This window comes from Anopheles nili, chromosome 3 (genome assembly GCF_943737925.1).
Source record: "Anopheles nili chromosome 3, idAnoNiliSN_F5_01, whole genome shotgun sequence".
NCBI classification, from domain to species: Eukaryota; Metazoa; Arthropoda; class Insecta; order Diptera; family Culicidae; genus Anopheles; species Anopheles nili.
Genome location: NC_071292.1, coordinates 72,901,956 through 72,917,950, shown reverse-complemented (window position 1 = coordinate 72,917,950; position 15,995 = coordinate 72,901,956). Strand labels below are relative to the sequence as shown.

Sequence of the window (15,995 nt, the reverse complement as noted above, 5' to 3'; positions counted from 1 at the left end):
CTAGCTCTTCCGTTCCAGTTGTTTTCGAATAATCTCATTCAAGTTTTTTGTTGCACATTTCCGGATTTGCCACAGACATGTTGTCGAGCGTCGCTGCTATTACTCTCGCTACGCAAGCAACATCGTGGCCGCCTGTTGAGTTAAACAATTTCCATATTTTTTTCATACTTTCACATATCTTCTGAAACCGATTACTTCATGAGAAATGATGAATCAAATAAATACTGTCACAATGGAAAAGGATAAAAGTACGTACGGTAATTGCACATAGGCGTAAAAAAGCACTCGCTCGAAAAGCGTTCACTGTAATCCACCGTTTCACTAACGATCCTTCCGAACAAAAGTATAGATAGATTTTTTATTTTAAAAGACAAATAAAACCAGATGGAATAAAATAAATACTTTTAAAAGCACCTACCCTAATCAAACGATGGGCAGTTTTCGTCGATAGTTAAAAAATGATTTAAAATGTTTTTGTCGCTAATTTTGCAACACAAATTCACAAAACATAAGCGCTAAATAGCCATTGCACATGATTACAAGATGTACGATTGAAATATTCCATTGCTGTTCAAACCATACAGAATGGATTGAAGTTGCTTGATACACAGAAAAAAGTTTCAAAAAATGCTCTGACACATTCATCATCCAATCTTGCGGTGCTTTTTTACAGCCCAGACAGACAGAGCAGTGTTCTCCCCGTCTAACATGCGCTTTTTTTGCGGGATTCTCGTTTCGGTTTCGTTTGCTTTTTTATCTAATATCACAGTCAGATAGAGACCGTCAGGGTCAAGATCAATGTCAGGGGGCGCGATCGGAAGATGATGTGAGTTGGATGAGTTTCGCTGAACTTTGATTCCTATTTACTACGCGCGTTGCTGTTTGTGTTTTCGTCGAGCACTTCGATTTCGTCTTTGCAGCATTCTACCAATGGTGAGGACGTGTTTCAACTGTCACCGTCATATCGGGTACAAGAGGCGTAATACACTGATTTAGGCCAATGCAGCCGTCATGTGATACAGTTGCATCAGTACCTGCACGTGGATTGGCAGACAAGAGAGGCGATCGTGCGTGTTCGAGTCCATCGCCAGCCAAGAGAGCAGATTGTAGCCCTCGAGCACGTACCGCAGCACATCAGCAGTGATGTTCGAATCGAGTGGGTGCTCAGTAGACGATTGATTCTGTTGCAGAGGATCATCCGTGTTCTGCAGAATGGTAGGGCTATGCAGATGCAGAGCGGTTCGCAGAAACACCGGACACACGTTTTCCATGTGCGGGCATGAGGACCAGAACCACTCCGGCATACGACCAGTTGGTGCGGTCGATACTAGGTAGCCAATAGCCAGCGGTTGCTGCAACACCAGGCCAACCTATGATGGAGAGTATTAGTACTTGGTTAGATTATCTGTCAAAGCTCGACTGCATCGAGCAACATTTTTGCTTATGAACAGGCATTTTTTTCATTTATCAATGAAATAATTACTTCCACAATCCCCGTGTTAATGATTTCTTGAGTACCCAAATTCAAACTTTTACTTACCTCTTCCGAATCTTGCGATCCGTAGCCGTCGCGAGAACCGGCCCCTTTGGAACCGCTCTCGCCAGGACTCTGCTGATTGCCCTCGAACTGTGATGGACTTCCCGGACGCGAATGAGGCATGCTGATCTGTTGCATCGGTAGGTCATCTGAAAAAAGCATACAAAATTTGTTAATTGCTGTTACTCGTGCTTACGAGGTTATTTACTTACCCCAGCATTTAAAAACATCCATCATGTTGATACCATCATCGTCATCGTCGCCATCCATGATGACCATGTTGAGATCCTCTCCCAGGTCCAACTCTCCTATCACGTTGAACGAAGCTTGAGCAGACTGTTAGGAATAACACAACAATGAAACGATGGTTATAGCGAATCGTACGAAATCAACAGTCGTCTCTCTACTAGTAGCACTTACCTGTGCCTTTGCACTGGTCGGAAAGACCAGTATGTGCGTGCAGGTCGCGTCCTGTGGCGTCGATAGCGGCGATTGCATAGACCGCTGGCTGAACCGCTCGTCTGGCGTGAACTGATCGGACATAACGCGCAGATCCGAATCCGGTTCAAGCGTCACCAAACAGGCGCTCAGTATGCTCGGTACTGCGATCGGGTGCATCAACGAGCACTGCTCACAAATGTCCTTTAGGTGTTTGGACGCACGCTGCAGGTTTGGTTTGCTGAGCAGCCAGCTCCATCCCTTCAGCTCACCGTGCCCGATACGGCCAATGCGACCGACGACCAGTCGCCACGGTTGCACCGTTTGCGAAATCAGCCCCAGAATGAAGTCCATCAGCTTCTGCAGCCCATACCGGCGAGCCGAGACTCGTTTCCGGCGACCTCGGTTCGGAATGTCGATATTGATGGTAACGGTTTCAAGAAACTCACCCCGATCGTCGGTTGCTACCGCCAACAGCCAGCTCTGGTCCTCGCTCAGGCAATAACTGCAGTACATGATGGAGCACTGCTGCTTTATGCTCGTCTTGCCGAACGACTCCGTGTTTTCACTCTTTTCGCACGACTTGGCCAACACGTACGGTGGCGTATACAGCCGGTACGGCACTCGGTTCTTGTCGTCTTTGCGCTTGATGAACTGTTCCGCGTTAGCGGCCGTCCCGAACCCGGTCAGACTCTTAACCGTGTTCATGTGCGCGAGGTACTTCCGGCTCTGGGAAAACACGCTCAACGCTAAGCAACGCATGTGGTCGCTTAACCGCAACCGGTTTCGACTACGGCCTAGCTCGAGAATACTTTCCAACGATACAATCTGGATGAAAAAAGCGAGGGGAGCAAAACCATTAGTTACGCCGCTGTTTCGATGGATTTGGATGTTTCCACACATACCTGCACGCTTATGTTGCTACGTATCGATTCCGGGACCGCGTTGAGGATGTTCGAATAGCACCGCAGCAACGAAAGGCATGCCAGCCGTTCCACATCTGGCGAATCGTTACCACAAGTAAACGGTTCCACGATGTAAAGCACAATATGCGGCGGATCCTTACCATCATCATCGATCCGCATGCCGTCCGCCGGGCTAGCGGACGAAGTATTCAGCTGGTCGCGATTTTCCGAATCTACGAAAAATACAGTGAATTAATAAAATCTCTCGAAATTCGTCGTAGACACCATCAGACCGACTACTTACCGTGATCAAACTTTGGCGTGTTCGGAGCCTTATCGCCCGGTTGCGATGGATCTGGCGTGCTTGGTGGCGGCGGTGGCATTGGACTTTGTCCCGGGCCATCACCGCGATTGGCTCCCGCTGATCCGCTGCCCGGTTGACCCATACCACCACCACTTAATGAGGACGATCCGGCAGCTCCTCCCGCGACCGATGACGAACCGGACAACGAAGACGATGCGTGGTGGCTCTCGGGAGGATCCAGCAAGCTCTTGTCGGACGGTACCTTAGACAGGTATGGTGCCAGCTGTTGTTGACACGTCTGCGCATACAATCGCAACAACTCGTTGAGTCCTGATGAGGCGGATCCTCCTGATGCGCCGTTCCTTCGCTGCTGCTGATCCGCGCCCATGTTCGTGAACCACTCGTCCAGGTTGGAGTTTTGCGTTTCCTTGAGCACGCGCTGGCTGCCAACACGTAGCACTCCGTCCCAGCCCTTGATGGGTGTGTGGCGACCCAGCTTGCACATTTCGTAGGTCGTGCTGAGCTCCTTGAAGTAGGTGCGCACCTTTGCCACCACATAGTCGTTGTCGGGTACGATGGCGACATACGCAACGTCTCTCGGATACGAGTACGGTTCGAGCAGTAGCTTGTCCCAGTAGTGAAGTGCGTACGGCGCCAGCGCTAGCCAGTCCTTCTCGTAGCCTACGATTAGCGATGGGATGGGTTGAGGTTCGCACTGACCTGTGCCACGTCCGGCCAATCGGTGGAATTGACGCCACGTGAGCGGGCCCTGTATCGTGTAAGGCGCATCCCAGAGCCGCGTCGTACATCGCTTGTGGAACGCGTCCTGCAGCAACGGCTGCATCGACTTCATGATCCGTACGATGTCCTGGTTGCTTTTCGGGCCGCCCGCTCGCAAGAAGGGCCACTTGTGCACGTTCATCATGCCGCGCAGGGTGCCACCCTTGACGAGCGTACCTCCTGCACCAGCAAGCGTCAGTGAGGACGAGGATGATGAGGACGATGATGACGGTTGCTGCTCGAGATCGAGCTTGCTCTCATTGATGGCTTGCAATCGGCCCTGCTCTAATGCCAAGGTGATCACATCGTTCGCATCCACGTACTCGAGCAGATGCACGGCGTCGAATTCTGCACCACGTCCAAACAACGGACCCCGGTATCGACTGACTGCACGGTGGATGGAGTTACTTGAACTCTGCACCACGGAGCACTGCTCGCGAAGCAAGTCCATCACCTTCAACGTCAAAGGGAGGCTGTCACTACTGCTACTGACACCAGTTACGCCAGTCGTCCCACTAGCGGTAGCCAACGCCCTACTAGTACTGCTACTGCTTCCTGCACCACCGCCACCGATTCCAGAGTCTTCCATTTTGATCGCTTTAGCTGTTCCGTTGAGGAACTCGAACAGCGAGCTCTTCTTGTGCACTGCCGGATCCTCGGCCATGCCCGTGATCTCCATCTCGTCCTCGTAGAACAAACCGGCCCGATGTGCCATCCGTCGATTGACAACCGCACTGAACCCACACTGACAATCGATCGGATCTTCATCCAAATACCCATTCTGCAGACTATCCGTGTTGATCGTCACCGTCTTATCGCCGCTGGAACCAATGGCCGGCGAGCCGAGCATTCCACCGAAGGCACTACTGCTGTTACCACTTCCGCCAAGACCCAGATGCGCGAGAACGCCAGACTTATTCCTGCTACCACCTGCTGTACTGCTTCCAGTACCGCTTCCTGCGCCGGAGCCTCCTTCACCGGCACTATCGCTGGGAGTCGTAGCCGAATCCATCCAGTTTGTACCAGGAAGTGCAAGATAGAGGCCACTATCCGCGCCTCGAATGTTGCCCACGCACTTCGCGCCCGCATTGCACACACAAAGCGTACAGCTCTTGAAGTTGTGATCACGGAAGATGTTGAGTGCGGTATCGTACAGCAGGATGTTAACCAGGAGTGCGTTTGTTTCTATGCTCGTAACACGGCTACCAGCCGCACCACCGGTGGCCCCGTTCGTCAGACCACTCGCACATCCCGCTCCGGACGATGAAAGTGGCTGGTTAACGGTGGACACTAGCGCTCGCGGGTCACCACTAGTTGATGAAGGCGTCATTGGACCCCGGTTCGAACCTGGACCACCGCTGTCTACCCCGTCCAAGGGGAACTGTTTGCAGTGGTAGGAGGAAGGCGTCGCGACGGATGTGGCCGGGCTGGCGATCGCGACATCGTACGGTGGCGGTGGGAACAGTGGTGTCGTGCGTCGAATGTTGAGCGATCCCATCGGGTTTGGGCTTCCTGCGGCTGCACCCCCTAATGGAGATGGATACGGCAGCGGGCAGGATCCTTGCGGCGTTGGCACCCTCATTGAACCACCCGGAGTAGCAGGTGATATCGGAGACATACCCTGACGCAGTGGCACCGGAATGCCACCCATACCCGGGTGGAACAGGCCACCGGATGAGCCGGCACCGGCGGGTGACGGACTAAGCATGCCCGCACCACTTCCGATGATGCCTCCGGGTAACGAGTTGACCGATGGTGGCCTCGAGTGTGGCTGCGATTGAGCACCCTGAGACGGTGGATTTGAGTACGGATGACCGAGGGATCCGTTCAGGTTCGTCAATCCGCCGTGCAGCGAATTCGGAGTACTCAGCGGTTGTGGAACCGTCAATCCGCCACCTACTCCCATTTCCTGCTTAATCAACGGCATCAACCCAAAGCCTCCGATGCCACCACCGACGCTTCCCACCGTGCCAGAGCCACCACTACCGGAAACGCTGTTCTCGGATTGAGTGTTATGATGTGAATCCTGCTGCTGCTCCCGTTCTCGCTCACGCTCTCGTTCTCGTTCCTGCTCACGTATCTTCAGCTTTTCCCGCTCGGCAGCCGCCTGCTCTTTCTGCTTCTGACGGGTGGATTTGTACACGAGGTTGGTTACCGAGCTTGCCGTCACCGGAGACGATGCAAGCTGGCTGGGTAGATTCGGCAGTGGGGCGTATTTCGAGGAACCGACGTACGGGCAGACCGGTGGAGGCAGAAACACGAACGACCAATCGTCGATTGGTTCTTCCTGCGGGCTGCCTAGGTTCGGTATCGACGGCACCATCGGACCTGATCCACCGCTACTGGCCGCTCCGGATGACAGCGACATCTGTAGATCCACCATGGTGTCAATCGCAATTCCACCATCAGAAAGGCAACCTCCACCACCCGGACTTGAGTTCGGATGCGGGTCCAGGCTCGGTGGTGTCGGGAACATCTGGGACAGTTCCTTCGGACTCAAGATGCCACTGTTCACCGAGTGATGGTTCGAGCTAGGGAAGCGTTTGCTTTCATCCGAGAAACCACCACTCCCGCTGCTGCTTTTATTCGAGCCCGGCGGTGTGTTGTGGAGGTCCGGATCATCGTTGAACGGGCCACCATCGTCAAAGATCTGATTGAGGTCGTCAATAGAAGGCTGAAGATCCTGATCCGTTAGCAAACTAAGCCCACCCTTATCTTCCTTTTCCTTCTTGATTTCGTGCTCGCCCAGCAGTGCGCCTCCTTCGTCGTTTCCCGATGCACCATTGCGATCTGGCGTTCCGTTGGCACTGCCCGGTCCACCAGCACCGTTTCCGGGACCACCCGGGCCACCAATACCGTCACATCCGAGCTCCATCTTGATCTGACCGTGCCCGAGAAGCCCATGCGTGGGACCACCACTACCGTTGTTCACTGTTCCATTATCACAGGGACCTCCGACACCACCTACTCCGCCACCATGCTCCGTCCCAAGCCCATCGGAAGAATCGTTCATCCCCGTTGGAGTTCCCTTTATGAGCATTCCATTACTGCCGCTAGCACTGCAACCGATTCCACTCGACGTAACCGGATAGCCGCCCATCGTGCGACTATGCTCGTTGGCGTACAGATCGAGATTCCGGATTTTCTTAACAAGTCGATTTTCTTCCATCGCCAGTCTCATCCGCTTCACGGGATGGTTCATCCTGGGGAAAGAGAGAACAATAACGTTGAGCATCATCATACCAACGATTAGATCCTCCGACACACAGGACACTTACCATGCATCAACGCACGTGTAGTCATACAGCAGATGCGACGTACTGGGAATGTCCTCGCTCTTCAGCGTCTCGTAGTCCTTACAGTACAACAGCGGCCGCTTCAGTGACTGCAGCATCTGCAGGATCGACTCGCGCTTGCTCGCTAAATTGTTCGCCACAGCTGTCTGATGCGCGGAACTGTACACGCTGTGAATGCTCGGTGTCATCGGCACTCCACCACCACTTCCGCCGGCCCCGAGCGAAGACTCAGAGCGCACCTTCAGACTACCAATCCCCGACGACGAGGACATCGTGCTCCGAGGTGACGATTTATGAGCGTTGCTAGCCGTCGAACTGCTGCCGTTGGTAGTCGAGCCACTCGAAGAGTTTCCCTGACCAGCGGAACCACCCTGCGACTGCTGTTGCTGCTGTCCGTGCAAAGTCGATCCTCCACCACCGTCTGGGCCGGAACTGCTACTGCTGTTTCCGGTCTGGCCACCACTCCCGCCTGGATGGGAAGGCGTGTGGTACGGTGACGCATTTATGCTTTTGCTGTCGTGCTGATCCGTCGGTGTTGGGGCGGGTGTATTCTTATCCAGGTGATCCAGACAAGGCGTGCCTGGTTGCACGCTGCGCGGATTATTCGAAGCGGGTGGATGAGGAGACATCGTGATGAGCTGGAAAGGAATGAGGCACAACGAAAACGGTTAGACTCAGTATATCACGTGACGCTGGCCCATGTCTGAGCCTACGAAACTTACCTGATCGCCTGAAGGGCCGACTGACGTGGGCTGAGATACCGAGGACGGTTGCATCGGTGAAGGAGCAGCACTGGCCGGGGAACCCTCCGAAGGCAGCGGATGAGAGTCACCAATCGACATCGGGTTACGGCAGTAGGATGAGGAGAGTGGTCCACCATAGGGTGTTGTACTTCCCGGAGCAGTACCGGTACTGGAAGCGCCTCCATTGGGGCCACTGTTACTACCGTTTGCGGAACAGCTTTGGTTTGACCTATAGAACGATTGTCGAATAGTGGGATGCAAAAAAAGAACGATTAGCGTTAGCCCTGTAGAAACGGAAAGCACTCGTAGCCATCCAAATCAAGTAACTTAAACAACAAATCACACACGTGTATTATTCAACCGCTATACTACATGAAAAGAGCTGATAAGTTCAGCTCGGTTACATAAGAGAGGAAAAATTCACTTAAAAAGAAACATGCACCGATCGTTCCCTCACAAGACACGGCCGTTGTTAGTACGCGGGAGTGTTATGGATGCACTACAGAGGAGACACAATTAAATTAAGGATAAACCATGATCATCGTAATACGTTTCTTACAATGTAGAACCTCCCGTTATCGTTTCTTGTTCCTCGGGTAAAACAAGCGATACGATCACTTCTCTTACTCGAGATGGATACCTGAAAACGGTGCAGATATGTTGATGCGGAAGAGCGATAAGTGTTGTCAGAGAGTGTTGTGTAGTACTGAGGGTTTTGAGCAATGAAATCGAGATGAGCGTCGCACAGAGCCCGTTATAAGGAGGAATCCATTTCCACCACACCAAGCGACAGACGATGTTTAGGTGAAGAGATTAACCCGTTGAAAGGACACAACCGATGGCGCGATGATAGTGGGAAAACGTGTCATAAGAGAGACCCAAAAACAAGCGATCGAGATCGGTCTATCGTAGTATGTTTGCAGCGATTTAAGGATAGTATGTTTTGTGATCCATAATGCCCTGGATTGGAGCCCTTATAATCTAGTAAGGTATGCACCCATCCCCACACGGAAGTGTGATCGTGAGACATGAGGCGGACGATTCTGGCGCGTGTCCTTAAAAGGCTAGCGATACATAATGGTACTATGCTGTTTGGTGCCACAGGTGGGTGTTTCAAGGTGTGAGCAAACCTTCCTTCGGATGGGTTGTTTATTTGGAACAGAGGAACTGCTGGGATGTGACGGGAGGGTGGAGTGAGTAGAGCAGAAGAGAGAGAGCTCGGGAGGGCCGGGGTCTCTGTGCTTATAATCTTCCACCTTCCCACCATTGTTGTATAACTAAAGGCAACCAACCTTAAACACGAGTCGGCCAGTTCGAGCGAATCTGCTGCACTGTCACCGGACGAAACGGCTTCAGGCGAGGAAGCGGCGGCGCTGGCGGCCATCTGGGAAGCTTTCACCCCAGCAGCAGCAGCAGCAGCAGCGTTGGCAGCAAGTGCAGCAGCACCGGACAGACTGATAAGCTTGATGCCAGGACGGAACAATGCATCCTGCGGGGGTCGCTTGTGGAAGGACACCCGCTGCGGTCGATGGTGATGGCTATGGTGGTGATGATGATGATCCTTAGCCATTCCTCCTCCTCCACCACCTCCGCCACCGCTTCCACCAGCAGCTTGGTAGTGATAGTGGTGAAACTTTTCACCACGATTGCCACCACCGGAGGAAGCGATCCCGTAGGACGACGAGGAGGATGACGATTTGGCGTGATGATGCATCGATGCACCACTAGCACCACCACTACCGACCGTGGACACGATGTAGGTACTTCCAACACCAGACCCCATCGTGCCCGGGCTGCTGACATTCGCTGCCCCAACCACTTGCTGCTGCTGAGAGCGTCCACTCGCCGAAGAGGACGACGTAGATGACGACGACGACGATGTGGATGACGCGGAGGATGGTAGCGGTTTCTTGCAACACCTGCAACACCCGGATACGCGACATACGCACGAAGGAGCGCGTCAGGGATGCGAAGAGGCCCGGGTTGACGGCGGACACAGCCAACAGGCGCGTTTGATTTATTTTTTTCATTTTGTTTAACGTTTAACATCATGATTAGAAGTATTATTCGCGGCAAAAAAGGATGCACAGGCAGCGACGGAATACGAAGGGCAGGCGGAAGGAGAACAAGGAATAAAAGAGAAGAGAGACATAAAAGAAGAGTGGATAAAATGAAGAAAGAGCAGAAACAAATCGATACAAGCGCAACAGTACAATCATGGATAACGTGGCCATACGAGGACATGGGGTCGAAAGGATAAGAATGACAATGTCACGATAGAGCGCGGCGATGGATGGGACGGGAGATGAAAAACGAATATGAAAAACTTTACAGCAGGTTTCGTTATAACAACAACAAAAATAAACTACAAGTTAACTGATTTCTTAAAAAAACACAGCTCAAAAACAGCAAAACTAAACAAAGATTTCTAAATACGACTAGCCAAGGAAATCGTTACGAACGTTATCATTATCAAACAAATAGGTGCCATTTTCTTTTTCCTATGACATTAAACAGCAAATGTTGCTGCTAATAAATCGATTAACATTAAGTTTCAACTAAACATCTAAGCAATATATGCGGGAAATGGTCTAAATAATAATTAATCATTGATGCTACGTGATGCTCATGCTGTTAAATACTATGTACATGGAACAGATAAGTAAAACGAGGTATACTGAAATGTTTACTGTTTGCATAGACACAAAAAAGAGAATAGAAACACAAAACATCTAAGGGATCGTCTTTTAATCAACGAGCAACGTGTCTTCGTCTCTTCAAATCACTCAGCTAAAACCTACTGTGATCAATAATGCTTATGAAAGGTAGCTAAATGGCAACGAAATGGAAGGATTCTGCTGCAGGATTAATGTACAGATGTGGTATGCGAGGGATGAACCCTCGAATGAAGGCGCGACCCTCTCCCTCGTCTTCTCTTCACTCGTCAACGGCCGATTTCCATCCACACACTTACTTGATACACGAGCAGGACACTTTCGCCGTCGGTTCGCTAATCTCCCACACCGAGGAGTTCCCGTTCGCGTCCACTCCGTTGGCGGCTCCGGACGAGTTCTCGTCACCCCCGCCAGCAGCAGGAGTTCCACTTCCACCGCTGTTGCTTCCTGCTCCGGTGTCCTTTGGTTCGGTTTTAATCGTCAATCCGGCGGGACCCGGTGTTGAGGCCGCTCCCGCCTGTTGACTTCCGGCGGAGGAGTTCGCCGTCGTCGGTGGGGGTGCCGCGTGCATGATACAATCCTGCCAGACTCGCTCGGGCAGGATAACGGCGGCTGACTTGTTGATCAGCGCCGACGACATGCTGAGCGGGTTGCCGAGATCATTCGAGGGCGATTCTGGCACCGTAAGCGGTGGGGTCATCATGGATTTGTGGTGGTTACGCTGGCGCAGTGTGCCGGTGGTGGAAGAAGGCGAGCTGGTGGTGGGAATGGAACCACTACCACCACCGTTTGGTGTGTCCTTAGGACGCGCGGATTCGCTAGTGCTGCCAGACGCTCCCGCCGGCAGTTGATTGCTGCCAGAGTTGATTGAATTGCCGGACCTCTCGGCAGCTAGCTGGTTGCTGTTGCTACTGCTGCTGTTGTTGATTCGGCTGAGTACGGACGCCGCGATGGAGACCGCCGTCATGGGCATGGTAGTCGTTTGATTGTTGCTGCCGGTGTTGCTAATTGCGCTAGCGCTGGTGTTGCAACTGCTCTTCGATTCACCAGCCGTTGATGATCCAACATCCATATCGGCAACCAGCACGTACTTCGAAGGGTAGCGCATCTTCACCTTCCCAACGAGGATCTCCACGATCGGAGGCACAGCTTCAGCACCATCACCGGTGCCCGTATGCTTGTTCGAGATCGGATAGAACGCGCTCCAGTCATCCAGCATCTTCTGCGTGTGCGGATCACTCGCTTTGTAACTTTGTCCCGTTAGCGTTCCGGCCAATCCGAACGGTGCCAGGATCACCACCCGGGGTTCGGTTGCGTCCGGTAAAGTTCCTGCAGTCAAAGGACCTCCGTTCACTGGACAACTGGAGCTGCCGGCTGGCGAACCGGGAGTAACAGATTCAACTCCATTAGGTGCCACGGCAGGACTCGCGGGTGCGTTTGTACCAGCCGCCGGGGTGGCCTGTTGCGCTTGTGCCTCCTCGAGGTGTTTCAACGTCAACAGCCGTACTGGCGGATGTTCTCGTATATCCATCGACGTGCAGACAGTGCTGTCACCGTGCACAAAGAACGCAAACGAGAACGACGCGTGGTGTGAGCTGGAACAAGAAAACAAGAAAAACCATCAGAATGGATCCTCCTTTGCGTTCGCGTTGAAGCAATGCTGTCGATCCCATAGGGATATAGGGAGATTCTGTCGGTGGTGGAACGAGGATCGAGGGCAAATTCTTCAGCAAACGATCTCAGAGGTCCACCGGTACGTTTGGCGTACTTGCTCTCGGAAACGCCTCCAGGATCCCAACATGTTCGGAAGCCCCAGCCATACAAGCGCTTCGGAGGATAGGGCTTCCGGTCTCTAACATTGGGATGGACGTTTCCGTGGAGTTGGGAGTCTTGGGGAACTGACAGCAAGGGATTTTGCATAAGCTAATTGCTTACCTTTTGCCAAACACTCGCTCGCCATTCGAGCTCGGATGAACGAACCACCTGCCGAGTCGTACGAAACCACGCGAAAGCAGACATCTACGGGAGAATTCAGAAGAGAAAAAGTACAATTAAAGTGTGTACTTATTATTTGCTTAAGCTGCCACAACAGACGGTGGTGGAAGCATGTTGACACGCACCTTTCGATCACATTGTGCAACGCCTTAAATAACAAGGAACGGCACTCGTACGAGAGCCCGTTCTCCCAGGATCCTTTGTCTCCGGCTTCTGCAATGGTAGAAAAAAGACGAAAAGGAATATTAATACAATTTGCTAAACCCAGTCAGTGAGATATGTGGGCTTCCGCACGAATACTTATAAACACTTTTAACGGTTATGTGAGACTCTATTTGAATGCCACGTGTGCGAAGATGATAACAATTAAAAAAATTGATAATGACTGATCAAAAACAAACCCCACAAAGAAATATCATTTTATAGCGAAAGAAGCTCTACGATTTAATCAATATTTGTCTAAAAGCATTGTACCCCAAAACTCCCCACACATTTCACCATATAAATAAGATACGAAAGTTTTGCACCTCTCGTTTATGTCCTTCGCCACCTCTTGTGTCTCACCTAACGCTGAACGAACATACGTTTCCCAAAAACCGCCCACCAGCGGAGTCGAATTAAAAGAACATCAACTGCGCCTAACACGTTGCATGACGAAACAGTTTAAAAGTTACCTGTCGCTCCCAAAGATTTCCACGAGCGTTGGCTCGCGGGGTTTGCGTTTATTTTTCTTCCTTTCGCTCGCTTCCCTTTTTTACGCCACGACTCAGCAGGTGCAATGCTGCTGGAGCCACCAAGCTGCCGTCGGGCTCAGGTTAACGTAAAGACATTTTTATTAAATTATCGTTTCATTTACCTTGTGTCATGGACAAACCCCCTGGACCTTTCTCGTGGCCTGCTGGCCAAGGTTGACGAGAGGCAACCCAGAGAAAGGCAGAGAGAGCGAGATAGTGAACGAGAGAAACCGTTCAAATCGTCCAATGTCACGCTGTTCGTCCGCGTGCGGTGGCTTACCTTCGAGGTTTGTGTCCGAGATTTATGCCAATTTTCCGTGCCTACCCATAACACCGTGGGGTAGCTCCAAAATTACAAAAAAAAACAATCTCAACTCCCGACAAACTTCTCACGCGGGTTACACGAAACGGCAACACCGAAACCCGTTTCCACGAGTGCCTGGAGGGAGTTTTTTTGTTGATAAACAGCTTAGCTTTCCTTCACGGGGAGAAACCGCTTCCTGTTCATCTCCGGTCGGCGCGTCTTGCTGTTTCACTTTCTTTCGCTCGTTCGTGTGAATAAAAAGCGAAAGGGAGGGCGTAGCGCCTTGTAACCAAAGCAAATGTACACCTGTTTCCGTGCACATTTATCGTCGTATGATACATGCATAATAATACGAACGCTGGGAACAGAAGTACATACATTCAAAGGCATTCCTGACGCATCCTTGAATGCCAAAGAAAGGACCAATGTAGGAGCATCGGGAACGAAATGGTGTAGGAGCGTTTTGTGGTGTATTACTCTCCAATGTTCTTTTCGACCTGCCAGCATGGTAATCCGGGGTTCGTCAAAGTCAGATGCATGCGGCACGTGGTTTATCGTCAACCTCCTTCACAACAACTCCCAGTAGTAGCTTTGGAGTGAATGCTACAAGAAACAACAGGTTGCAAGAGACACGACAAACATCGATCGATTTAGGGATCTACCAATCACCATAAGAGAGCACCGAAACAGACAAAGTAAAAGCGTTACAGCGTGGGTGCATGGTAAATTAACTGTTAGGATCAACAACCGTACTGGGCAATCGAGTAGAAGTGATTGCGTGGAACCAATTTGGTAAATGATTGACTAAATAGCCCGAATCATTAAACTGCTCTTCAAGACAGCTTACTAAGTCACTTAGCAAAACTACCATCAAACAATTTTAACCCCCCTGCGAGTGTCATCGATTACACAAAAGACGATTACAAGCATTAGCCTGGAAGGCACATCCGGCTCCTTGTCAGCCGAGCTCGTCAACAAATTAACGCTCTCTTAGTGGCGATGTGCATAATCAGATCATCGTCGCGTCCTAATCCTTCGAGACGAAACAATTTCAGCATTCCCGAGCATCCACCAGAGCAGCAGCAACAGGACACGAACGACCGCTCTCTGGAGGAGAAGGACCTATCAATGGGGCTGTGTAGGGGAATACATTTCACCCGATGGGCGTGGTCTCCGAGAAAAACGTGCGCAGGATGTCTCTGCCAACCCCCCAGACACCCACTCACACAGCGAAATAGACGATCTTGATATGTTCGCTCTCCCCTTGTTTCTTTTGCTCTTTCTCTCTTGTTTCGGCGCCAACTAGCTAGGGGGAAAGTGGAAAACTCCCTCGAAACGCTGGGAAACGTGCGCCTTCACCGGTGACGTATTCATCAAACTTAGCTACGAACAAAGCATTTAGAAAAACCAGCGGAAAACGGCCGAATAAAATGGATGAAAAAAACCCCTCAGTCCCAACGACGCCATATCGGATTGTAATATCTTTCCTTTTTGCATGTGCGAGAGAAGGGCCCGTAATGAGACAAGGAAAATCTATACATACTTTGTTCGTTAAATCGTTTCGCCAACAAATCAATTTACCGGCGTCTGCTTTTTTCCCCCAGGGGGCAATATTAATTTCAATATTCCCGAACGGACAGCAGAAAGTTTCCTTCTCCCTGTGCCGATCGATGCTAATTTCATTCCATTTCGCTGATTGCGTATGAATATTTCAAGAAGCTGCGTCCCTTCGTTCACAACTCGAGAGATGTTACCTACGAGAGGAAATCCCGATTCACCTTCCCGATCATTTCAACGGGTGAGAGATTCAGAGAGCGATCTGCTGTGTGGGGAATAATTCATACATGCATAATTACGGTAGAGCATGAAGGAAAGCGAAACATTCGATCGAAACGAGATCTTCACACGTGTCTCAGGCAATCCCGGATTTCTCTCTCACTGGTATCGTTGGTTCTCACGTTACTCTGTCCAACAACGTGTCCTCAAGATGACACCTCTGATCTACGACCGATGTCATCACCACCGGAGTGAGCGTACTACTTTAACTAATCATCAACCCGCAGCTGATGCTTCTCAACTTCTCATCTAACAAACGCTCTTAGTAGGGGATGGTTTAGGGAGACCATTCCGAAGATGCTACCCCTAGTCAGCATACACGCAGCAATTCCAGCCAATGAAAAAGCGATTCCGAGTGATAGAACCAGGAGCTTGTCCACGCACACGGCTCAAGAGGACGAAGTTCAAGATCATTTCGTTCGTCCTACGAGAAGAACGCGATCGGGAG

At 51.2% G+C, this 15,995-nt stretch overlaps 1 protein-coding gene across 1 annotated transcript in view; it reads right to left on the bottom strand.

Annotated features, from left to right (window-relative positions):
* Positions 1-992: 992 nt before the first annotated feature.
* LOC128723374 (mediator of RNA polymerase II transcription subunit 13) overlaps positions 993-15,995 on the bottom strand; it is a 37,664-nt gene continuing 22,661 nt past the window's right edge. Inside the window, exons 3-14 of the mRNA XM_053817108.1 lie at positions 12,799-12,886; positions 12,614-12,697; positions 10,978-12,273; positions 9,296-9,922; positions 7,983-8,232; positions 7,243-7,898; positions 3,185-7,167; positions 2,881-3,113; positions 1,958-2,803; positions 1,750-1,873; positions 1,541-1,686; positions 993-1,370 (exon numbers count right to left, since the gene is read on the bottom strand). Of these exons, the coding sequence (XP_053673083.1) occupies positions 993-1,370; positions 1,541-1,686; positions 1,750-1,873; positions 1,958-2,803; positions 2,881-3,113; positions 3,185-7,167; positions 7,243-7,898; positions 7,983-8,232; positions 9,296-9,922; positions 10,978-12,273; positions 12,614-12,697; positions 12,799-12,886 (8,711 nt within the window). The remainder of the gene's footprint in view (positions 1,371-1,540; positions 1,687-1,749; positions 1,874-1,957; positions 2,804-2,880; positions 3,114-3,184; positions 7,168-7,242; positions 7,899-7,982; positions 8,233-9,295; positions 9,923-10,977; positions 12,274-12,613; positions 12,698-12,798; positions 12,887-15,995) is intronic.